The 27070-nt window shown below is 44.3% G+C and overlaps 1 protein-coding gene across 3 annotated transcripts in view; it reads right to left on the reverse strand.

Moving 5' to 3' along the window:
- The window catches only part of LOC147012563 (procollagen galactosyltransferase 1-like), a 69319-nt gene that overhangs the window by 33005 nt on the left and 9244 nt on the right, over positions 1-27070 (reverse strand). For all 3 annotated transcript variants that reach the window (XM_085853546.1, XM_085853545.1, XM_085853547.1), the window contains exons 2-5: positions 14170-14280; positions 13729-13846; positions 8951-9085; positions 8535-8739 (exon numbers count right to left, since the gene is read on the reverse strand). In XM_085853546.1, the coding sequence (XP_085709672.1) occupies positions 8535-8739; positions 8951-9085; positions 13729-13846; positions 14170-14280 (569 nt within the window). The remainder of the gene's footprint in view (positions 1-8534; positions 8740-8950; positions 9086-13728; positions 13847-14169; positions 14281-27070) is intronic.

The following is a 27070-nucleotide window of genomic DNA, read 5'->3' on the forward strand; positions in this document are numbered from 1 at the left end:
GTGCAAAACGCCAAGCAACATGTCCTGTCATTGGTAACTAAGGCGCCCTTTCCCCATCGGCCACACCTACGCAGCAACGTGTCCTGTCATTGGTTTGGTAAATAAATGGCCATAACTTGGGAAGCACTTGTCCGATTAATATCAAACCTTGAAAATGCACACACGCAGGTCCCCAGCAATATACCTGGCAAGTTTCAATTAGATCGGACCAGTGGTTGTCGAGAAACAGCGGTCACAGACAGACACACAGAGATTGCTGGAATTATAGATAGATTGTGTGGAATTTTAAATACAAACAAATAAAATTACCCCCGTGTGGGGGTGACGGTCATCTCTATAATACCACAAGTTCTCAATGTTCAGTTCAAGTAACCGCGAAACAGTCCAAACTAACCGTTTAGATTGAAATAGTTCACAGAGATACACTAGGATAATACTACTAATGACATAATTAATAAATACGTATTGTTCATTTAGTACCCGGATTAACACATCAGAATCACCAGTAAGTGCAATACGTGGTTTTCCGGTCCGTCCACTCTCTGGGGACATTTCACTTCCGGTTGTAAAAAAAAAAAAACGAAAAAATAGGCTTAGCTCTCGGAGATTATGATAATCCTGTAGATTATTCTTCACTGATTATAATGCAACTTTCAGAATGAAAATTGGTCAAGTATTTATAGAGATATTGAGGTTTGAAATATCGCTAGAGCTAGCAAATTCATTAATTATTAATTCCACAGAAGTTTCATGACACTGCACAAAGTAACATGTCAGGTATGAAAAAACATTTTGTATGCCAGATTCATTAATTATTAATTCATTAATTATGGAATGTACTCATTGATATATTAATCAGAAAGCCCGAAGCATGTAGCATAATTTATCACTTATCCCCTCATCCGGGATCCGTGGCCTCGCCCCACAGCCTGCAGCCCTATGTCCGCCGGTGATTATGTTAGATATCGGCACGATCGAGAGGAGCCTGCGAATTATCCCTGCTGATGCACTGAATTGATGCAATCGTTCGGCCAGAATATTCGTTGTCAAGATGTTGCGTGATTAAATCACCAATACAGTCACTCAAATTTATACCGCCGACATACTTCTTAACAATCACCTTCGCCCCAGAAACCACAGTCAATCTGAACCACGCTGGCCACTGCCCAGACACCATGACCGGACTACTGCGCAGTTCTACTACACAGTTTGGTTAAAGATGACCCGGCATTTTGGCGCGCATGCACGAAATTATATTTTGAAAATAAATGCCGACGTTTACATTTCGGATTTTGAAACTTTTGCACCTTCGGCGGTAAATGTATAAATATAAAAGGCTAAAAATGTGTTTTATATTTATATTTCGTTTCTCTTTCCTTCCTTCTTTGCGATTCGCATCGGCGTTTTTGGCCATCTTCCAGATCACGTGATGATCAAACGGGAAGGAAATTCAAAAATCTGTCCGGTTAGATACAAGATAATATTTTTTACTATCATAATCAATAAACAGTTGCCGAATATCTTGTAGAATGGCAGACTAGATAGGTTTCGAAAATGGCGATTTTTATAACTTACGTGACCTCGTGACCTTGTCCCTGACCTTGAACCCGGACAAAAGTTATATCGTTGTGCAACACTCATCGATCTCTACCCACATACTAAGTTTCATCAAGATCGGAAAGAAAAATTGCTGACGGACTTACGGACGGACGTACGGACGGACGGACGTACGGACGGACGTACGGACATTTGGTCCGGCTTTATTAGGTAATCTCGGTAGAGATGACCTAAAAATCTCAACCAGGTTTCAGTTTCAGCACAATTTAGGAACTTTCGTCAAGCTTGTACCTTGACCACCTTCCGATGCATTGTGGGACAGGACTGATACGGGTTTGGGAACAATCTGAAGCTTATGCTCCAATTTCTTTCACCACAATACAGATGATCATGTAAGCATCATCACGTAACACAGTGCAGTGACGTCACACGGATGCCTTGTTTGTCGGGTATTTTGCATCGCCGTTAAACTTACATTTGCACAAAAATATTTGCAGTAAAACAAACGAGTTTATTTGCAGTAAAACAGTAAAACAGAAACGGCACACCATCACAAATCCGCACACTTCCTACCTAAAGGAAAGTTGAAAGTTGGCAAAAAGTTCCACCAGAAATGATCCAATATCAAATTTAGAGTTAAAATTGTCCCGTCCCTCTCCCCCCCCCCCCTGTTTTGACCCTTGTAACTCCTGGGGCATTAACTGGGGTGAAATTCCCCAAATCGTTACATATTTCATGTGTCCCCCAATGTTGATCACATCTACAAAGTTTCATTGTAAAATGTTTAAAATGTGCCTGTAATTACATTTTTTGGTATTCGACCTTTTGACCCCACCCAGGGAGTGGGGCTAAAAATGACTGGTCCAACACCTTCTTGCCATGTGGTGTTCATAACCACCAAGTTTGGTGAATTTCTGCCCAACCTTTTAGTAGGAGATACCGGACGGACGGACGGATATCCAAACACAGACAGACGGAGCTGATTACAATATCCGCCAATTTTTTTTCAAAAACCATGGGGATAACCAATGTTGTATGGAGTAACCCCCCAAAAATCAAAAAGTATAAATTCTCATCCATACTATCATTCATAACGAACAAATGAAAAATCACTCAAAGAGTGACAACTTGGTGAAACGGAACGGCACTTGGTGGAGCACGTACCGACACACCTCCGCCAGGGTGAACAGTTTACATCTTGTATACCACTGATAAGTCGGATCTGAATCCAGACCTTAACCCAAATCGAATCGGCTTGTTCTTGTCACCTAACCAACTTATCCACCTCGTTTTGTCACAAGTCAACCACAACTTTTAGAGATAACCAAGCTGTACATCGTTTTTGGCCCGATCTCTCAATGGTGAAGAATCACCTGAAAAATTCTCGAATCCAGATCTGGATTAGAATCTTCACCAAAATCGGATCAATTATTCCTCGTGGCATTCACAATATGTCCACCGAGTTCCGTGTGAATCCATCTGTTATATTTTGAGATATTGTGCTATATGTCGTTTTTGGCCCGATCTCTCAATGGTGAAGAAGCATTTAAAAAATTCTCAGATCTGGATCCGAATTCGGATCTTCACTAAAATTTAGCGTTTCTGTCCTTGGTCAGTCACCTTCACACAGAAAAAAAATTCAGAACGATTGCTTGAAAACTGTGGCCAAAAATCATGTGACAAAGAAACAGACAAGACAGACAGACAAATGCTACAGACCAAAATATTTGGCGAATTTTTTTTCGCCAAATAATAAATATCATTTACTAGCAGGGGTACTCAGCATTGCCTGGTGGGTACCCAGCATTGACCGGTGGGTACCCTGCATTGCCCGGTGGGTACTCGGCGTTACCCGGTGGGTACTCGGCATTGCCCGGTGGGTACCCTGCATTGCCTGGTGGGTACCCTGCATTGCCCGGTGGGTACCCTGCATTGCCCGGTAGGTACCCTGCATTGCCCGGTGGGTAGGCAGCATTGCCCGGTGGGTACTCAATGTTGCCCAGTGCTGTTCTATCCCTGCTGGCATTTTGAAGAAATCAATTTGTTATTTTTTTCTATTTTTTGTTGTGGGGGCCAAAAACACATCCCTACACCCAATAAGGAATGGGGTCGGGGATCATTTAATATTACCTTTTATGTAGCTACAAAAGCTGACATGATAGAGTGATTAAAATAATAATAATAATAATAATAATAATAATAATAATAATAATAATAATAATAATAAATCGGAAACATTTTCTTTTTTCAAATTTTTTCAATTTTTTGGGCCTAAAACACTCCTCGGCACTCACTGACGAACCTCTGAAAGTGAAACGAAGATTCGTTCAGCCATATCTGAGATAAATGGTAACACACACACACACACACACACACACACACACACACACACACACACACACACACACACACACACACACACACACACACACACACACACACACACACACACACACACACACCTCTCTTATCGTATAGATAAGTTAAGTATGAAGGACAGTGTAGACAAACAGTGAGTTTCGTGAATGACATTTGTAACTGATATCGTTTGATGTAGTTTAATTGTTTATCAGTTACATCCATCAGTTTCGAGGAGAAAAATCAATGGGAGTGAAGTTCCCTTTGAACAAACACAGGTGTTGCTTTTAGCCGCACCGCAGGTGAAATAGCACCTTTACAATGTGAAATAGCACTCCAACATGAGGGGTTTCACATCTTGTTCAAGGTAAACATTTTGGGAGACATCGACACGGAATTGATGAAGTCTCGGCTAATTCCTGAAACATTTACATCCAAGAGATGTCAGTCAGTCTCTTTAGCCAACACGGAAAACCAGGAATTTAGTGACAGCTCATCTGGAATATTGTGTTCAGTTTTGGTCACCATATCTGAGGAAGATGTGCGGGGTTTGGTGCCATCGGCAGGGTTCAGCGTAGAGATACAACATTGATTCTGGGCCTAAGTGAGGAGCGGCTGAAGGAGACAGGACTTTATTCATTAGGAAAGAGGCAATCATGAGGATATCTCATGGAGATGTTCAACATGATGAAGGATATAGAGAGAACAAGTAGGGAAAAGATTTTCAGAAGAATAGAGAATTACAGGACAAGGGCCATGGCTTTGTAATGAAGAAGGGGTTCGAATTATGACTACATTGAGGCAAGGGTCTTTCACTAAGGGAGTAATTAATGTATGGAGTGGTCTCCCTGGAAAGGTATCTAGTGGTAGAAAGGTTAAAACTATAATTAGAGAGGTTAGAGAAACAATAATCAAAACATTGTCCTTTTATGGAACTTGTTTTTCCTGAATCACACGTACTCTAATCACAGACAAAAATTCACATTTTCACCATTTTGGGCACAAGGAGTCATCGCACAACAAACTTGGACAACAGCGAGAGGGAAACTGAAGGACGTAACAAGGTCTGGGCATCATGCATCTGATATTCATAACGAACATTATTTTGTCAGTTATGAATGACAGATATTTTGTCAGTTATGAATGATCGTCTGGACAAAGATTAAATATATTTTGAATGCAATATGTGGAGTTTTAAGACCTACATACAGGAAAAAAATAAGAAGAGGACAGGTCATATAGATGGTAACATCTCCTCTGAAAGATCTTCATCATAAAAACTACTCGACAGAGAATGGCTATGCTCGCTTCTAAGCTCTCTCGCCTGGGTTTGAATCCAGATCCAGCTATAAACTGCCATCCCGGTGTTTCATCAATGTGTGTGCGGTCCCTCGGATGGACGTTAAACGGGCGTCACGTCTACCACCGTTCGTTGGTGGACATTAAAGATCCCACGGGGTCCTTTGTAAACAGTACGCGAACTATTCCCGGCAACCTGAACAAATTATAAATTCCTGCCGTAGCCATGACCAGAGGACACTGCATCAGTGGCACAGTTGCGCCCTCAGCCAATGATGCTACCCCGCAGTCTTGCGCCGTGTTCCAACGAGGAAGAAAAATACTTTTACTCTCTGTAGTGTTCCGAGCCTCAGGATTTCTTGTTTTTGTCCCACACATGCAAGCTACTGCTTTTCACTGTGTACTGACACTCCCTGAACCTCATTCCCACAATCATAGCTGGGCCTTGTCCATCTCAACCACATCACTGTCCACAATCCAGCCCAATGTCAAGCCGTGTCCACTCTGAAAGACAGGTTGTGCTGAGTTGCTGGATTGCCAACTGACTGCATATATTATTAATATTATGTTCCAAGTACAATATTATTCCCATTTCTCCAGCCAAAGTTCCTCGCCAAAGGCTGGTGGAATCCCCGGTACAGTACGGGGGAAGGAATTCCGTGGACATGCTGATTGGATGCAGGCAGTTTCAGTGCAGCCCGCGGCTGTCTGAGCAGACATCTGTAAGAGCCTACGAACAAGCCAAATCCGCCTCGATAACTATATTTAATTTTTCATCCCAAATACAGTTATTTGGTGGAAAGGTATTTCTCTGTATTGTATGAATACATGTACGAAAGATAATCCGAACAAGCATTGTTCAAAAGCCTGGTTCTACACTTAAGTTTGACGTTAATTATATCAACGTTTAATCGTTTGCCTACTGAAGGTACACGGGCATTGAACCCGACGCTTCGCTGATGGTAGTTTACTGTGATCAACCGAGCGATCATTTTACTAATACGCACACTTATTCACCAAGAAAATAACATTGGGAATTCCTTTTATGTTTCCAGCATTCAGACGTTACGTCGTTTTTGTTTTTTTACAAGTTGCAAAATGCAATTCTCATCGAGTCATGAATGATACACCTAGTCTAGCGGCCTACCCTCGCAGCGGCCTAGTCTAACGGCCTAGTCTAACGCGAGACGCAATGCCAACGTGACATCGCAGACGTAACTCCGTGTCATCCCCTTCACCCCCCGCACCCCCGGACACTATTCATGGTCCTCTTCCCTCCCCTTCACCCCCCCCAGACACTATTCATGGTCCTCTTCCCTCCCCTTCACCCCCTCCAGACACTATTCATGGTCCTCTTCCTCCCCTTCACCACTCCTCCCCCCAGACACTATTCATTGTCCTCTTCCCTCCCCTTTACCACTCCCCCCGACACTATCCATGGTCCTCTTCCCTCCCCTTCACCACTCCTCCCCCCCCAGACACTATCCATGGTCCTCTTCCTCCCCTTCACCACTCCTCCCCCCCCAGACACTATCCATGGTCCTCTTCCCTCCCCTTCACCACTCATCCCCCCCAGACTATCCATGGTCCTCTTCCCTCCACTTCACCACTCATCCCCCCCCCAGACACTATTCATGGTCCTATTCCCTCCCCTTCACCACTCATCCCCCCCCCCCAGACACTATCCATGGTCCTCTTCCCTCCCCTTCACCACTCATCCCGCCCCAGACACTATTCATGGTCCTCTTCGCTCCCCTTCACCACCCCCCAGACACTATCCATGGTCCTCTTCCCTCCCCTTCACCACTCATCCCCCCCCCAGACACTATACATGGTCGTCTTCCCTCCCCTTCACCCCCCCCCCAGACACTATTCATGGTCCTCTTCCTCCCCTTCACCACTCCTCCCCCCAGACACTATTCATCGTCCTCTTCCCTCCCCTTTACCACTCCCCCCCAGACACTATCCATGGTCCTCTTCCCTCCCCTTCACCACTCCTCCCCCCAGACACTATCCATGGTCCTCTTCCTCCCCTTCACCACTCCTCCCCCCCAGACACTATCCATGGTCCTCTTCCCTCCCCTTCACCACTCATCCCCCCAGACTATCCATGGTCCTCTTCCCTCCCCTTCACCACTCCTCCCCCAGACACTATCCATGGTCCTCTTCCTCCCCTTCACCACTCCTCCCCCTCCCAGACACTATCCATGGTCCTCTTCCCTCCCCTTCACCACTCATACCCCCCAGACTATCCATGGTCCTCTTCCCTCCCTTTCACCACTCCTCCCCCCCCCCCCAGAGACTATCCATGGTCCTCTTCCCTCCTGAATCTTTGCCGACTTCAATCTGTTGAGTTCAAACACTCCAACAGAAAAAAGAAAAAACCTGTCCATGTCAATAAACGTTAAAAGAGAAAATGTCTGGACGTTAAATGAAGAGCGTCCTTTCGCACATCATTAGTTGGTGGACGTTAAACATCCCACGGTGTCCTTGGTGACGAACAGAGGGCGAACTGTCACCGGCACCATGAACAAATTACAAATTCCACCCCTCACCTACAGGGGGCACTGCATCAGCGGCATGGCCGTGCCTCCCAGCCCTTCCTCAGTTAATGATGAAACTCACAGCCATATGCTGCACATGAAAGAAGAAGAAGAAGTTTTATCTATTAACATCAGCATCATGTGAGGCCGAGCTGACAATCACTTCACACAAACAAGTGGGGATCACATGGTATGTGGTGCTGCAGATGAAATGACATGTATCCACACAGTACGTTAAGTGGCCAAGCAATGCAAAATCCGTGCATGAAGGTAAAAAAAGTGTCAAATATATGATCAATAATCACGATCGCTCTGTAAAATGAAGTGTATGTATGTATATATATGTATATATATATATATATATATATATATATATATATATATATATATATATATATATCCCTGTGTCGTAAAAGGCGACCAGGGTTGCGTCAGGAAGGGCATCCGGCGTAAAACATGTGCCAAATCATGATGCGGATCATACGGATGATCCGCTGTGGCGACCCCTAAAAAGGGAGCAGCCGAAAGAAGAAGATATATATATATATATATATATATATATATATATATATATATATATATATATATATATATATATATATATATATCATACTGTTTGGATGATTGTCTTTAGTTTGCCTCAGAAATGGATTTTTATAAAAGGTTTTCTTTGCTAACCATTAGAACCATATCATTATGGCCACAAACACTCAGCGATGATCAAATAACATTCGAGTTTAAGATCGACGTGGTTCCATCTGGAACGATTAGGCATACCTGTCATTTTGCAGGAGAAAGCGAAGATGATTATGTCGTCAAAGGCCCAATGGTAGTCGGGGTGAGTTGGATAGAAGCGAATCTTCTGTGAAGCTGCGCGTCTCAAATCGATTAGAAACGTCGAGTGAACCATCGGGACAGAGAAAAGGCCAAGTCGCTTTCGTTCACGGATTGGCACGTAGTCCGGGGTTCGCTTGTAGTATCCCTATCGAGGAAGACATTTGGACGGTGGTTACAAACAAGAACAAGGAACTTACATACAGGAAGAAGCCATTTGGCACATCATGCTTGTGCTAAGGGTTGGATGCCGACAACAAATCAAACATATCGTCCAATAAGGAACAACGATGCCCAAAGATCCAAGCATTCTCTCCTAACAAAACTAGTCGGTGAGGTTGGTGTTCACCGCAACTCACCTCGCCTGTCATGCCGCACCAGTAATTGGAGTAGGCCACCCTCGAGTCTAACATGGGAGCGACGATGGTCTTATTGTCAGCAATGAGTAGAGACAAAGTATCTGGATTGGTCAAAATGTTGTCAGCATCGACAAACTGCAGGGGATGGGGGAGATTTGCAGCACAAACAGGTATTTCCATAACTAAAATCTCCATTTCAGTGAAAGTCAACATGGGGGGCCCATCCTGAAGAACAAACTTGACTTGGACAGCGACTCTTTCTTTAATGAAATATTTACTGTGTAACGTACACATTATAACCACACCTGCGGATAGCAAATATAAGTTTCATGTTATGGGTTTCTCGATTACATGTTGTTCAACCTCTGAATGCTGATCAATTAAAATAGCGAGCTGTCAAAAAAAAAAAACACATTTCACTTACACTTGCTCAGATGATATCGAATAGGGTACCTCCAAAATTACAAAACAGTCAATGACAAAATGAACAAGAAAAAGAGAAATCAGAGATTGCACACCCTCAATGGACTTGTTTTGTGCAGTGTGGTGTTTGTGTGGTGTAGTTTTGTGTGGCGTTTGGTTCCTGGTGTGTTACATAATTAATGAGACATAATTAGAACTACCACTTTATAACTGCTGCCAGTGATGACTGGATACCAAGATGTCCCGCTTTGATAGAACACCTGACCCTGACCCATGACCTTTTTCATTATTATTCAATTCAATTCAGAATGGGATTAAAATAAATTCAAATCAAATCAAATGGAAGACCAAATAGGTCCAGTCCTGCTTTGGAATCATCAGAAGGAACCCAAACAAGCAAAATGCAAAGATGAAGTCATCAGGAGGAACCTGGATAGGATTCACATTTCAGCTGCAACTTCTCTACCCTCAACCCCATCCAGGCACAGCCAAGTGAACCTTATTTTAATAAATAAAAAAAAAAAAAAAATAACCCACATCACAAAAATTAAATATTCTGGCTACCAGAAGATGCATCAGATAAAGTTGAAATGTAAAAAACATGTATTCCCCATCACGACTCGATCATGATTGTTAAGTTTCACGTCGATTGATTAAGCGGTTCCAGAGAAAACATTATTTAATATTTTTCTTCAATCCAAAATGGTTGCCAAACCATGTGATCTATGAATTATTCCTTTTAAAATAAACTTGTACACCCAAGGCCTGGGGAACATTTGTGTGAAGGTTCCCCTCGATCTGTTCAGCCGTTCTGGAGAAGAAGATTTTTTATTGGTTTTAGGGTAAATCCAACATGGCTACCAAACCATGTGACCTATGACGTCATATGTGTGAACCTTTTGTTCCTCATGGAGAGTTGGTAATACATGTAAAGTTTTGCCTCGATCTGTTCAGCTACTTCAGGGAAGAAGTTTTTTGAAGGTTTAAAAAAAAAAAACAATACGGCTGCTAAATTACGTGACCGATGACGTCATCAAAATTTTTCTGTGGACCATTATATCCCTAGATGACCCTTAAAAGTTTTCATACTGATCAGATATGGCGTTCTACATATGCACATGTGACGTCATAGCGAAGGCACCTATGATGTCATAAAAAAAATCACACTTATCCCCCATGAAGAGCACTTGCCATGTGCCGAGTTTCAATTTTTTACTTGGTGCGGTTTCAGAAACAGAGCTTCAACGTTTTTCTATTTTTCCAATGTGGCTGCCACACCATGTGACCTATGCCATCATAATTATGACAGATCATTCTACATGAGTAGTCGCACCAATGGTGAAAATGTCGTCTCAATCCGATTAGTGGTTGCAGAGAAAAACACTAAAGTTCTCTGCGGACAAACAAACAGACAGACGGACAGACAAACAAACGGACAGACAGACAAACGGACCCAAATGCAATACACTCTCCTGTGGCGAGGGTAATAAACCGATAACATTTGATTATTGTGGTTACAAAATAGACACGTTAAATCAATTGGAAGCAAAATATCAAGGGTTAATTATCATCTCACAACATTTGTAACAAGTAAAAGTTGTTGCTGCATCTATTTTTCTTTACAGGTCTGGACTGAGTGTTTCATAACTATGATGTTCATGGTGCAGGCGATCGCTGGCAGGCTACACCTATGATCGCTGGCAGGCCACACCTATGATCGCTGGCAGGCCACACCTATGATCGCTGGCAGGCCACACCTGTGATCGCTGGCAGGCCACACCTGTGATCGCTGGCAGGCGACACTGATGATCGCTGGCAGGCCACACCTATGATCACTGGCAGGCCACACCTGTGATCGCTGGCAGGCCACACCTGTGATCGCTGGCAGGCCACACCTATGATCGCTGGCAGGCCATACCTATGATCGCTGGCAGGCGACACTGATGATCGCTGGCAGGCCACACCTATGATCGCTGGCAGGCCACACTTTTGCATATCAAGGCTTGAATCTGTACTTTACAGTTCCACTGATATGTTGACATCTCGGATCAGGGGCGGCCAAATTCCTTGACTGTCTGATAAGTTGCATTTGGGGTGAAAAGAAAGAATAAAGATGGACAAGATGGACAAACAGACAAGATAAATGACACAATATGTGAATCGAGACGGGAGATGGCGAGAGAGGAAGACCTTCAAAAAAACAACAACCTCCTCTGGGGCGATATTCGAGCGAGAGCTTTAAAGCTTCAGTCTCGGGAACGTGTATCTCTTTTGAGAAGTCTTTGAAAATATAAGAGATAAAACCAGATATAAGGTGCACTTTAAACCAAAGACCAAAGTACGTGGTCATGGAAAGCTTGTCAAAGTAAATGATGTGCAGCCTACCCTGAAGGTGAAATTGCACCATCGTGCAATTAACACATGCATGCTGGGCCCGTAAGGCCAAAACGTAGGGTCTCACAAGCCACACTTGGTGGATGCCAGCCCCGTAAGGCCAAAACGTAGGGTCTTACAAGCCACGTTTGATGGATGCTCGCCCCGTACGGCCAAAATGTAGGGTCTTACAAGCCACATTTGATGGATGCTCGCCCCGTCATGCCAAAATGTAGGGTCTTACAAGTCACACTTGATACTTTTCTGCTGAGAAACCCCATTTTATGATTTCTTTTTAAAGAATTGAAAATGTGAAACATTAAGACAAAGCTAAACACATGCTCCTGAGCCCAAAGACCTGCGCACATGTTGATGCTTAAAATCCAAATTTAATAAACTAAACGTGCACATTAACCCAAAGGCCAAAATGCACATTCATGAGGCCAAACATGGTCTTACAAGCTTCGTTGTTGTTTCTCGGTCAATAAACGCGTTTTTAATCAAAGGGATTCAGAGGGGAAATTCAGTCAGAGACGAGGAAAACATTTGAAGCATCCACCGAGCTCTGCTCCCAGGCAGACATGCCGCACACCATGCGAGCTACAACCCTACAGGACCTTATCCCAACAGAGATTGCCAAGGCTTATGCTCAAAGTGAACCCCATCTTTGGTTTTGAACACCCTTAGTGGAAATTATGTGATTATTCACAAAATGTTTGATAAAGCATCCGTCACATTTGTATATGATACGTCGAGTATCCCAAGTATTCACGTTGAGATAGGGGTTGTAAAATAACGGCTCCAGAAAGAACGCATGCATCAAGTATAATTTGATACATCTCTCATTATCATGAAGGCCTGTCATGCTTTCAAACCACTTTGATAAATCCAGAAAGAGGAGAGATCAATTTTTGAGGACCCATCAAAAACAAGACATGGTCATTGGTCACGGCCAAGTCTGCCAGCCAGCTACAATGACCCGCGGTAATGGTGGAAGCATATACAGCGCATGTAGGGCAACTGAGAGCCAAAAAGGCACGAGAAGACGGGTGACATTGGCCGAGACCCAGATGGCCTCCACCCGACAATGATAGACTCAGAGCTTCAGGCCGGAGACAATCGATCCATTATCGCTTCAGAAAAATAACGCCAAATATTTCTGAAGCTGTCTGATTAAAGGAACAAGAGGGTGCGGAACATGAAACTTGTGCCATAAAGTTTAAATAACTCGGGTGCTGAAAACTAAACCCACATCACTGCATCAGAATGGAAGTTTAAAGTGTCGTCCAACCGAGACTGGATAGAGAGCAGAGTTGACAATGAAATGGTGAATACAGTTAATACGCGCGAACAACTATCCAACAAGCTCAACAAAAGATGAATTATGAAAGAAAGAGGTGGAGAGAGATGGGGAGAGAGAGAGAGGCAGGGGGGGGGGGAGAGAGAGAGTGACAGAGACAGAGACAGAGAGAGAGAGAGAGAGACAGAGAGAGACAGAGAGAGGAAAAGATTGCTGTAAAAACTGAAGGAAATGGCATGAGAGAGAGAAGGAGGAGTACGGGTGCAAAATCTTGAAGTTTGGTGTTAAGAGTCACAAGTGACATAAAGGTTTCAAAAAGCAATGAGAAAATGGGAAAGAGAAGGTGGTGTGAGGAAGGAATGAAGTTAGGAATTTGCAGTGAAGATTTGGGAACCAGGCTGTAACACATACACGCCAGAGATGACCAATCCATCTTGCCAAGTTACAATAAGCACCATGGCTATGTTATCAACTTCAAAACCGAGCTCCACCTGCCAGCAAAATAGAGCTTGTACTCACTCACACACAGCGCTGTCACACAACAAACATTCAGAGAAGAACTTTAACACAACGCCGGTCAATTTCATTCCTCAAGTAAAGCTTCATCATTTTGTGAAGAATAATAAAAATCAGCCAAAAGATTATTCTCGTTTGATGTTGTCATAGAAACCCCGTGACGCACCAACACATAGTCGGCCCACAAGGAACGACCAAACTCCAAAGCCTCCTGCCTCAGCTTCATGACTTGCTCGTACCGTCCATTTGACCAGTCTTTCGGCCCAAGTGCGTCCATGTACTCGCTGTAAAGTGCAAACAAACACTGGCTTTGTGAACCACCACTAAAACTCAATCCAACAAAGTGATGGCATCACTGACGGGCTTCCTGCTTCCTGATAACAGGAAAAATAATAAATTTCTACTTCCCAGGGACGAGTCAAAATGACGTTACTCTTTCGCCCACTCCAATCCCTCAATTCTCAAAAGCTTCATGACATGCGAGTCCCATTCTCTTCTTTCCAAACCCTTCTACGTTTACACCACTCTCTCAAAACACACAACTTTATCTCTTGAATGTATGAAACAGAACCGTGCCCCTGAGACTACAAACCTCGACGTGCCTTACCTGGGCCACTGGTCAGCTCGAATCTCAACATGGTGATACATGTGACGAACCTCTTCCACCCACTCTGTGAGCATCGCAAATGTATCATCCTCATTGTGATCAGTTGCTAACCTGCAGGAAAGATCGCATGTCAAACATACACATTCAAACCCGATCAAACTCCAAATGCTTCCTGAAACTTTGTCTGGACTTCAAACTCCACCTCCTTCAAATTCCCTGCTGTCCTTCCTGAAAGTCCCTGTCATGTAAGGAACTGAAAGTCCCCGTAGTGTCCATCTTGTTTACCCCGTGTACCCCGCCCCATCCCTCTCCCTTCCACAGATCTCCTAATGTCTCTGTTCCACACTGTTTTGTCCTTCGCTCTCCCACCCCTATTGTCGCCTGCTCCCCTTGTTGTGTTGTACGTTCTGTGTGTTCCCTCTTATACGAGCCTCGACCGCGCGCGCGCACACACACACACACACACACACACACACACACACACACACACACACACACACACACACACACACACACACACACACACACACACACACACACACACACACACACCCGCTCACTCCAGGAGTAAAATACGGTGCCAATACTCCCTCCCTTAGGCAGGGATCAGTGGTGAAACCAAATGCACATTTCCACATGAACAGGTGAAAACTGTAAATCATCTCTCCAGATTGGCTGATCCATTTTCGATTATACGATGATCAGACATACACACATACAGATGATTCCCTTGTTTTAATAGAGTTAGAAACATCCGCAACCTCCCACTATGGTGACCTGCTTACAGAGGGAACTGCACCCTCGGTGGGAAAAGGGGGGGGGTGAGTTGTGTCCATGACCTGCTCCTATTAAACCCCCTCTACGTCCCTTGGGTACCCCCAACAAATTTGTAAAATTTGGTAGGAGATAGGCTTGTACTTAATATGGATTGCAGTAAAAAAAAAAATTGTCACTGATCTACACAAAATACCCCATAATGACAAAGTGAAAACATGTTTTTCAATTATTTTTTTTTACAAATATATTAAAAATGAAAAGCTGAAATTTCATGCATCAATAAATATTCAATCCCTTTGCTATGACACTCCAAATTGAGCTCATGTCCATCCAGTTTCCTTTCATCATCCGTGATATGTCTCCACAACTTAAATGGAGTCCACCTGTTGATTGGACATGATTTAGAAAGAAACACACCTTTCTGTATGAGGTCCCACAGTAGACAGTACATATCAAATAAAAGCAGAAACTCTACCATGAAGTCCAAGGAACTGTCCGTAGAACTCTGAGATAAAATTGTGATGAGGCACAGATCTGGGGAAGGGTGTAAAACAATTTCTAAAGTGTTGAAAGTTCCCAAGAGTACAGTGAACTCCATCATTAGGAAATGGAAAGAATATGGAACTACTCAGACTCTTCCTAGATCTGGCCATCCGACCAAACTGAGCAATTGGGCAAGAAGGACCTTGGTCATGGAGGTGACCAAGAACCCAATGATCACTCTGACAGAACTACGGAGTTCTTTGGCTGAGATGGGAGAACTTGCCAGAAGGACAACAATCTCTGCAGCACTTCCACAAATCTAGACTTTATGGGAGAGTGGCGAGACGGAAGCCACTCCTGAGAAAAAGGCATATGACAGCACGCAGGGAGTTTGCAAAAAGACACGTGAAAGACTCTGAGAGCATGAGGCAAAATATTCTGTGATATGATGAGTCAAAAATTGTAACTATTTAGCCTGAATGCAAAGCACTATGTCTGGCAGAAACCGAGCACAGCTCATTGCCCATCTAAAACAATCCCTACTGCGAAACATGGTGGTGGCAGCATCGTGCTATGGGGATGATTTCCAGTGGTAGGGACTGTGAGACTTGTAAGGATAGAGGGAACAATGAATGGAGCCAAATACAACCAGGCAAATCCTTGAGGAGAACCTGCTTCAGAGTGCAAAAGACCTGAGACTGCAGTGAAGATTGATGTTCCAACACGACAATGACCCCAAGCATACAGCAAAGCAACACTAGAATGGGTTCAGAACAAGAATGTGAAAGTCTTTGAGTGTCCCAGCCAAAGCCCAGACTTGAATCCCATTGAGAATCTGTGGAAAGACTTGAAGATTGCTGTTCACCGATGCTCCCCATCCAACTTGACAGAGCTTGAACAAATCTGCAAGGAAGAATGGGAGAAAATCCCCAAATCCAGATGTGAAAAGCTGATACAGACATAACCAAGAAGACTCAAAGCTGTAATTACTGCCAAAGGCGCTTCTACAAAGTACTTCCTCAGGGGGTTGAATACTTATTGACACAAGACATTTCAGCTTTAAAATTTTTACTTATTTGTTGAAATTGTAAAAAAAATGTTTTCACTTTGTCTTTATGGAGTATTTTTTGTAGATCAGTGACAAAAAATATAAAATTTACACAATAAAAAAGGAGTCCAACAATGTCACTGATCATGTGCACACAGCAAACCCCATCACAGCTCGGATTTACTGGTATTAGAAAAGCAGAAAAGCAGAATCGACAATGAGCTAACGATTATGGCAGAAGTTGTTGGACGCAGTTTGGAATGTTAAAAAAACGTATTTTGGGCCAAAAGCACAGCTGGAATTTTGAAGGGGTTCAACAAACTCAAAATTTATCTCGGGCACACACAAATCATCGCAACACAAAGGCCCTTCAAAATTGGAGAGGGTACGACAAATGAGATATTTACATATGTATGCGTTCTGAAGCTCAGTGGTGGAGAAAATGTCTTGAATGTCATCAATTGCTGCGCTTTCAGAGGTGGCTCACACCTGTGCCATTGCATTCAAAATTTACAAAGACCTGGCACAGTGCTCCCAACAAGTGACGTCACATCCCACAACATAACACACACACACACACACACACACACACACACACACACACACACACACACACACACACACACACACACACACACACACACACACACACACACACACACACACACGTGATTGTAAGAAACAAAACACAGAGCAGATGCTAAATAAAGAAAAATAATTAAAGAAATAAGAAAATGTACAGTTCAAAAGGCAATTGAAAAACAACAAACAAAGACCCTTGAAATGGAGCATTAATTGGACGGGGATGATATTTCACTTTAATAATGGCTGTTTTTAGTGAACAGGGAAGGAGACAAGAGAAAAGTGGAGGAAAGAAACACGAATGTCAATGGGTTTCGAAAATCAGACCAAAGGTGCAACAAAAGATACAGCACAGCACAAAGGTATCACAATGAATCCTGGTTTTATATGGAAATTAAACAGAAGAAGTATTAAAACTCGGCCAGCCTGTCGTGTTTGGAATAAAAAGTGAGCTGAAGAGAGTTTTGACATGGAAACAGAGTATTCTCTGCATATAGGCTAAAGGGTTGAGAACATTGGAGAAGCAGGCTCTCCTTCAGTCTCAAAGCTGTCTCCAGAGACTGCATCACTCGTCGCACAGCCAAACCAAACAGCCATGAAGTGGCTTTCTTGGCTACATTCTAGTTTCGAAAAACCACACTAAGACGCAATATTCAACGAGAGTGAAGTCGATGGCGCACCATCTCAGCAAATCCACACGCTTCCCACCGAAAGAAAAGTTGAAAGATGGGAAAAGTTCAACCAGCAATGACTCAAGATCAAATGTTGGGTTAATTTTTTTTTCTATTTCAAAAAACCGTTACATATTTCATGTGTCCCCAATGTTGACTGCATATATTGGACAAAGTTTAGTTTTGAAAATGTTTCAAAATGTGCCAGTAGTTGGATTTTTTGGTATCTGACATTTTTGACCCTGTCCCAGGTGGCGGGGCCAAAAATGATACCATCTTGCACCTTTGTGCCACGTGGTGACATAACTCTCAAGTTTGTTGAATTTCTGCACAAACATTTCGGAGGAGATAGCGTGATGGATGGATGGACAAACGGACAGACGGACAGATTTCAAAAAGCCCGGGGACAACATGATCAGGCATTCCTCAACGCCGCAGAACAAGACGTTTCCTATCAGAGTCATTGCAACCAGTAAAGGCGATCCAATTAAGTAATCCTAGTAAATGCAATGTAACGTTTTTGCCAAGTCGGCAAGTATCTTTGGAGGAGGTGAATGTAGTGTTGCTCGACCTCGACCCTAACATCCCATACCTAGATGGTATTGCCACCCAGGGATGCTGCTATCAAAGTGATAAAACGAGAATGGAACAATTTACAGGAAAATGCAGCTTGGCACGTACGACCGTTGGCTATTTCATAACATACGTGCAATTTGGCCACTAATTTCACCTGGGTGGAACCTGCAATCCTGCATGTTTGGCATTACACCCAATAAACATCAGAAATTCATACTTGAGGCATGGCATGCGATAAGCCAATCAGGTGGTTTAAGAAGCAGTGAAATGACGGTCTAACTCTAAAATCGAATCATTTCTTGAATAGTCATGCCTATTCCTAAAGCATTATATAAAGATCCAAAGGATGTTGTAAATTATACTAATTCTACAACATCCTCCGTTTAATACTATCTTAGTTGTAAACCTCAAAATAGTTGTTTAACTAAAGTAAGAACCTTATTAACCTGCAAGCAATTGATGGATTTTTTTTCAACTGTGTAAGTAATCACGTTGGCTCCGCTCTTTATGAAAGTTTCCACCATTTCAGGCCAGAACCTCTTCAAATAGTGGGTCTACATCTGTAAATCCACAACCTCAGCTGTGCTCAGACACAGTAAATCACCCAGGCAATACAACTTCACTATTCAAACTTTCTACGTATAGCTTTACCTATAAATGTTTACCTTTCTTGTGAGTGGGTGTAATATGTTATGAAATATTCATCAATAGCAAATACAACCCATCGCTTCGCTGTCATGATATTAAGGAGGGGGTAGAAAGAGGGAGAGATAGGAGGGAGGAGAGAGGAGGGGCAGGGAGGAAGGAGAGGGGACATAGGGGGGAGCGAGAAGGGGTGGGGGAGCTAGGAAGGGGGAAGAACAAAGGAAGGGGATGGGGAGAGTGACGTCTCACCAAACGTTGCTATACGCTCTGGCAGGGGGAGGGGGGTGAGGAGGATGGGGGAGAGAGGAAGGGGGAAAATGGGGAGGGGAGGGAATTATGGACTTGTGTTTGATAGGGGGACTTGAGAGGGTAAATGGGGGAGGGGTTCTCAACTTGCGGAGAAGGGTGGTACAGGATTGAACAAAATAGGGTATGTTAAAACAGCATGTTAATATGGCATGCAGAGACCACTGGGAGATGTCAATGGGGGATGGAGATAAACATAAGTGGAGTGGGAGGGAAGGCAGTGTGAGGGGGGGGGGAGGAGGGCAATGTGAGGAGAGGGGAAGGGAAGGCAGCATGATGGGAAGGAAAGGCAGTGTGAGGGGCATTGAAGGAAGGCAGCATGAGAGGAGTGGAAGGGAAGGCAGTGTGAGGGGGGAGGAGGGCAGTGTGAGGGGAGGGGAAGGGAAGGCAGCATGATGGGAAGGAAAGGTGGTGTGAGGGGCATTGAAGGAAGGCAGCATGAGAGGAGTGGAAGGGAAGGCAGTGTGAGGGGAGGGGAAGGGGAGGGCTATAAAATGTGCCCAAACAGCAACATTTTCTTTTTAGTTAGGGGTGGAAGATAGAGGGATAGGAGTGAGAGAGGGGAGGGAGAGAGGAGAGGGGGGATTCCGGCAAATGTGATGCCCAGTTTAACATCCCTCCGAGAGATGGTACACACATTGATGAATCACTCTGCATGTGAAACACCGGGGTGACAGTTTATAGCCGGATTGATATTCAAACCCGGGCTAGACAGCTTAGAGCGAGTGTGCATACCTCTCGGCTATCCTGCGTAGTGTGGGGATGCATTGCTTTGTAATTTGAAGCCACTGAAAACATTTTCCTATTCTCTCTTGAATGCGTTCTAATCCTCTAATTTATTTTGCCTTTCTAACTTTTGTTAGCTTCAAACTTTCTAATATATTTTGAGACGTCCCCATGGAGAAAGGAACCACAGTGCCATCACGGAAGCTTGTAGAGATCGAAGCTTGAAGAGATCTCGCCAAGTGGGTTCGGCACTTAAGCAAGCACTCCAACGAAAAGGTTGACCAAAACTTTAAAAACAGGCATGCACAGCAACCCCCCTCCCCTCCTCCCCAAGGAGAGTCACTTTACAAATCCAAATCTACCCATATGTACCACGTCTGTGTGTGCTGTCTACGTACTGCTTTATGCTTGCACATGCAGTGAACTTCGTTCCCCCCCCCACCTCCCATCGGCTCACTCCAAATCGGATTTGTACTGCACATGCTAAATTCTGGGGAATCCATTTTTAAATCAGTCATAAACAGCCCACTCCTCCCCTGCCCCACATATGCATTCCTCCAACCTCTTCACAGTCCATGGTAACTGTGCACACACACCAGTGGTACACACATTCTTTCACTCGCACACATGCTCAGATTCTCACAGGCACGCTCAACTTTACCCACACCCGCACTGTACAGTAGGTCACGTGTGGCTTTGGTACCACAGCATGTCCGCTGCACATTTTGCGAGACGACCGCATCACCTCTGACAGCACCACACACCACAGGAGAACACAGCATGGGCCCGGATGCGAGTTCGGTCCACGAATCCCACACACCTCACGGACGTAAACCAAGCATGCAGGCACGAACATACACCCATGGAGAATCCCTTCACAAATCCAAATCTACCCATTTGTACTAACGTCCATGTGTGTTGTCTACATATTCTATCTTGCAGCAACTGCTGACAGTACTTCCCGATCAGGCCATGAACTGCATGCGTAATACCGCTATCGACTGAAGGGTGCTTGCCAAGTGACTTCAGCACTCAAGCAAGTATTCCAATGAAATGGTTGATAAGGAATGGCTGGCTTGGCAAACTGATTGGTAATGGAACGTACCCACAAAAACCATCGCCGAATTCTTAACTTTATCAGATTTCACTCCAGATTTTGACAGTTATTTAGTCCACATGATCCAAATCTCCAAACTGAAATTATATTTCTATTATATGCACCACTTTAAGTGGATCGTGGAAAATGGTTTTTTGGAGCAGCGAGAGGTCTCCTTCGGGGCTCCCTGCTGACGTTCTCAAAGCTAAGTTTCCGGTTGTTATTTGTCCCGTTTTAACTGTTTAATTTTCTCACCTACATGTTACTGTGTGTTGCTAGTTCGGTTTTGTTTCAAAAATCGTGCTATTTTGTGAATATTTTTGTCGACGTTCTTACCTGTGCTTGAGGCCTAGGCCTAGGCTTGAGGCCTACCGGTTCCACTCAGTGTTCGATCGTTTTTTTTTTGTTTGTTTTTTCTCCCCATTACCTTCAATTTCTATCCTCCCCATTACCTTCAATTTTGATCCTCCCCACTTTCCAAACATCCCCCATTCTCCCAACTAATCTCTTTCTTATCTCAAAAATAAAAATAAAAAAACCCTACAACAACAACAACACGCTCACCTTCTCCCGATTCTGCTTCTTCTTCCTCTTAACTTCCTCCTCGTCTTCTTCCTCGATTTTTTTTTTTTTTACACTTCCATGACCTAATCTGTTGAACTCTCTCATACATTATTTTTAACAACAAAAACGATCTTATAATGCTTCATCTTCCTCTCTCACACATGTGGTACTCTTTACTGTTTCACAATACACTACTCTTCTGCTATTTTAACAGACTGCTCTCATTTCGACCTCTCCTTCATTCCTTGCCGAAAAAATCCAACTATTACAGCGCTTCTTCTCTCCATGCTCTGAATTCGCCTTCATTGCATCCATCAAGAATTGTGTTAAATCGCATCTCTGACCTAAAACTTTTAAAAACCACAGTTTGCCATGGATGCTCGCTTTCCATCAACCATTCTTTTTTCCAACTTCAGTGCCAACTCACCCCCTCACCCCTCACTCTCACTCTCAAAGCAACCATCCCACTCTTCTCCCTCCAAGCCTCCCTCTCACCTCTCTCAAAAATTCCCCCTCACCTTTCTCCCACCTTTCATCCCCCTCACTCTTCCTTCTCAAAGTTGCCCCCCTCTCATCCACCAACCTGCCTCCCTCCACTGCCCTCTCACCTCCATCTCTTCACTCCACCTCCTCAAATCCTCAACTGCCTTCTTCCTTGTCTCTTGTCCCCCCTCTCCCCCAGCACCACAGAGCCTTTTCTCCTCCTCATTCGGCCCCCTCCCCTCGCTATTCTGCAATACTCCACACTCTTTCAGCAATCCTCCTTACCTGCCCCCCTCGTCCCTTGTCCTACCCTCCCCCTCCCCCTCCACCTCCTGCACCCAAAGCCTCCTCCCCTTCCTCTTCATTAAAAGTGTGGACCTCAAATATCTGGGGCCTTCGCTCAAACCTTTCAGATCTTTCCATACAGGTTGCCACTGACAAACCAGACATTATCTGCCTAACAGAAACTTTCCTCTCCCAAGACGTGTCTGACTCCCAAGTATCTCTCCCTGGCTACTCCCTCTTACGGTATGACAGACCTGAACCTCGTCCTGGTGGAGGTGTTGCTCTCTTCATCAAAGACTCTATTCCTCACTCTCCATGCACTGCTCTCACTCCCCCACACCCCCAGGAATACCTCTGGCTTCGGCTTCCCCTCCACTCCCACCTCATGTTTATATGTGTACTGTACCGTCCACCGAACAGTGATGACTCCATCTACACCTCACTATCCGAAAACATGGACCATCTTCTATCTTCTCATCCAAACTCTCTCTTCCTCTTATGTGGTGACTTCAATTGTCATCACACCAGTTGGCTAGGTGTGGGTACCTCTCTCACCTGCCATGGCACCTCAGCAAAAGCTTTCTGCGACTCATTGGGACTGACTCAATCCGTCAACTTCCCGACCCGGATCTCAACCAATGGTACTCCATCTCTTCTGGATCTGATTTTGACAAATTTCCCTGACAATATCTGCTGCTCTTCCTTCGCTCCAATTGGTTCTTCTGACCACGTCCTTGTCAAAGTGGACATCTCTCTGGCTGTTATCAGAGAACCACCTCACCGCCGTAGAGTCTGGCATTTCACTCAAGCCGACTGGCATGGTCTCCGAGCAGCCATCAAACTTACAGATTGGTCTCCTATCACTACTTTCTTAAACATCAACTCATCCTGGGAATTCTTTCAAAGAAACTTGCTCTCCCTCATGCACAGATTTATCCCCTCTCGTGTTCAGTTGTCTTACCCTTCCTCCCACCCTTGGTTTACTGAAGCTTGTGGCGAGGCAGTTGTCCTGAAACAACTTGACTTTGCCTCATGGAAAGCAAACCCAACTGAGGGCAATCTCAGTTCTTTCCACAAAGCTCGGAACAAGTGTGTATCTACCCTCAGGAGAGCCAGAAAACAACATCTTTCTCATCTCAAGTCTGAACTCTCAAACCTCTCTCCCTCCTCAAAATCCTGGTGGCGTTTAATCAAATCTGTTTCTGGTGTATGTTCCCCCTCCATCCCCTCCCTTACCTCAAATGGTCGCACTGCTGATTCCACACGTGATAAAGCTGAATGTCTAAACTCGGTGTTTGCAGCTAAATCTTGTGTCCTAAACCCAGCACTATCTCTACCCACTTTACCCAGTCGCACCCAGCTGTCCCTGGACTCTGTATCCTTTTCTCCTGACAAGGTGGAGAGCTTGCTTTCAAACCTCGAGTCAGATTCTGCAACCGGTCCAGACGGCATCAGCCCACGTGTCCTCAAAACCTGCTCTTCTGCTCTTGCTCACCCTCTCTCTGTTCTATTCACCCTCTCATTTGCCCAAGGTCATCTGCCATCTGCTTGGAAATCTGCTAACATCACTGAGGGTAGATACACACTTGTTCCGAGCTTTGTGGAAAGAACTGAGATTGCCCTCAGTTGGGTTTGCTTTCCATGAGGCAAAGTCAAGTTGTTTCAGGACAACTGCCTCGCCACAAGCTTCAGTAAACCAAGGGTGGGAGGAAGGGTAAGACAACTGAACACGAGAGGGGATAAATCTGTGCATGAGGGAGAGCAAGGTGCATAAAAAGGTGCAAAAACAGATCCCTATAACTACAGACCAATCAGCCTTCTCCCAATCATCAGCAAGGTGATGGAATCCATCATCGCTTCAGATATGAAATCCTTCCTCTTCTCCAATGGCTTGATTTCCAATCATCAATTTGGTTTCACACCAGGTCACTCTACCCTGGATATGCTGCTTCTGCTCTCCCATCAATGGATGGAGGTCCTCAATGCCAGACAGGAAATCCGAGCCGTATCCCTGGACATATCACGTGCTTTTGACACAGTCTGGCACCCTGCCCTACTCACCAAACTCTCTTCCCATGGTATTCAAGGCCATCTCCACTCATGGCTCGCAGACTTCCTCTCCTGTCGCAGTCAACGTGTGGCCCTAAATGGAGTTCTTTCATCCCCTCTTCCTGTGCAGGCTGGAGTTCCTCAAGGTAGCGTTCTGGGCCCTGTTCTTTTTCTGGTTTTCATCAATGATCTCTCGGACTCTCTGGAAAATCCTCTATTTCTCTTTGCCGACGACTCCACCCTCTGCCGTACCATCTGTCATCCCTCAGACCGGCAAGCAGCAGCTTCTTCGCTAACTACAGATCTGGATAAAATCACAAACTGGTCCAACACGTGGAACATGTCTTTCAATCCAGACAAATCTCACACTCTCACTATGTCTCTTCGAAAGGACCGTTTAGAAAACCCCCCCATCCACTTTCTCAACAATCCTCTGGAAGAAGTCTTTTCTTTCAAGCTTCTAGGTCTCACTATATGCCATGACCTTTCCTGGGAAAGTCACATTTCCAACCTCGCCGCAAAAGCCAGTCGCCGACTGGGAATCCTCCGTCGTGCTAAGTCCTTCCTCGGCCCTCTTGAGCTCCTGACCACTTACAAAGCTTTTGTCCGTAGCCTGATGGAGTACTGCTCTCCCCTCTGGGCTGGTGCTCCTGCCTCCCACCTTTCTCAGCTTCACGCTGTCGAAACCAGGGCATTTAAGATCATCGGCATCTCCCGCAATGAAGCTGAGTCTTTGGGCCTCTCACTCAATCACTGCAGGGTGGTCGGTGGTCTTTCTGTCTTCTACCGACTCCTCTCCAGCCTTGCCCCCCCTGCTCTCTCTGCGATTTGTCCCCACCACATTTCCACAGGGCGCTCAAGGTCCGCCAACAACCCCCTTCTGGTAAAACTACCAAAATCACGAATCACTGCTCATCTTCACTCTTTCATTCCTCTTTTTTCCCGCCTTTGGAATAAACTTCCTCACTCTATTCTTTCCCATTCTTCCCTCCAGGCTCTCAAAACAGCTGTTCACCACCACCTCTTATCTTCCCCCATCCAAATCCTTGATCTTTTCTACCCCCGATAAACCACCCAAGCCCACTTCCTTCATTTCTCCTGCTTTCCTTCCTGAAAGTCCCTGTAATGTCCATCTTCTCTTCGCCATGTTCCCCGTCCCATCCCCATCCCTCTCCCTTCCACAGTTCACCTAATGTGTCTGTTCCCCACTGTTTTGTCCCTTCCACTCCCGCCCCTCTTGTCTCATGCCTCCTTGCTGTGAGTTGTGTGTTAGCTCTCATATGAGCCTCGACCAAGGTATACAAAAAAAAAATATATGTATATGATGCGCATTAAAACAGCTCCAAACTCCTAATTTGAAAACTATAGCACTTGCCAAAGAAGTGCATACAGTGATCCGTAGGTCATGTAGATGAGGAATTCGATGATACGAGTGAGTAAAGTGAAAAAAAAATTTCAGCGCTTTGTCGTTAAGAAACTGTTGTTGTCTGTCCCAAGTCAAGGCATTGTTGAGCAGGTGGACAAAATGGTGAATTAAGACCCTAGTGAGGGAGAGCGAGGTGACCAAAGATGCGCCTTGATAAAGAATAATTAAATAAGGCCATTAATTATCTTCAAAGTACGGTTTTAATGAACCCAAATACCTAATTTTCACTCATGCACTTCTTTGGAGTTCCCTTAATAAGCACACAAAGTTTCAGGCTGCAAGAATTCATGGTTTTGGAGTTATGAAGGAGACACACACACACACACACACACACACACACACACACACACACACACACACACACACACACACACACACACACACACACACACACACACACACACACAGACTAACACAATGACACACCCTGAAATTTATTATTATAGATGCTATTTGTACATTCTATTCTTCCCTCCACCACCGAAGGAGGAAGGAGGTTATGTTTTCACCTGTTTGTTCATTTGTCTGTTTGTTTGTGTGTAGGATATCTCAAAAAGTTCTGTACGGATTTGAATGGAACTTGGTGGACAGGTTGGGTGTATGAGAAGGAGGAATTGATTCGATTTTGGTGAAGATCCGAATCGGGATTCGAATACGCGAATTATTTAATTTTTTTAGCGATCCTTCACCATTGAGAGATTGCGCCAAAAACGATATACAACATGATATTTCAAAAATGTATTGGGCCTGATATGTTCTCGTGGATCAAGCATTGTGTGGCGAAGGTATGTGCTATACCGAGTGACCTTCTCGTTTAACAATCAATTAAATGATGCACACCTTCCACGTACATTTACCCAGCACGTCCATTTTGTTTACCATTGAATCGAGCTGTTACCGTTCCTATAGAAAGTGTACACCCCCTTTCAAAATTTTCACCTTTTCTTGCCTTATAGCCTGAAATTAAAATTCATTAAATCAGACTTTTGACACCTTTATTTACACATCGTAACCCACAACTTCTAAGTAAAAAAAACAAATTTTACAAATTTCAAAAAATAAATTAAAAATACAACACGAGAATATCCTGGTTGGATAAGTCTCCACCCCCACCCCCCCCCTCCCTGAGTTTATACCTGATGGAAGCACCTTTGACAGCAATTACAGCTATGACTCTATTGGGA

Source organism: Eptatretus burgeri, chromosome 14 (genome assembly GCF_056783735.1).
Source record: "Eptatretus burgeri isolate ZD-2024b chromosome 14, Ebu_testis_v1, whole genome shotgun sequence".
In the NCBI taxonomy this organism is placed as follows: domain Eukaryota; kingdom Metazoa; phylum Chordata; class Myxini; order Myxiniformes; family Myxinidae; genus Eptatretus; species Eptatretus burgeri.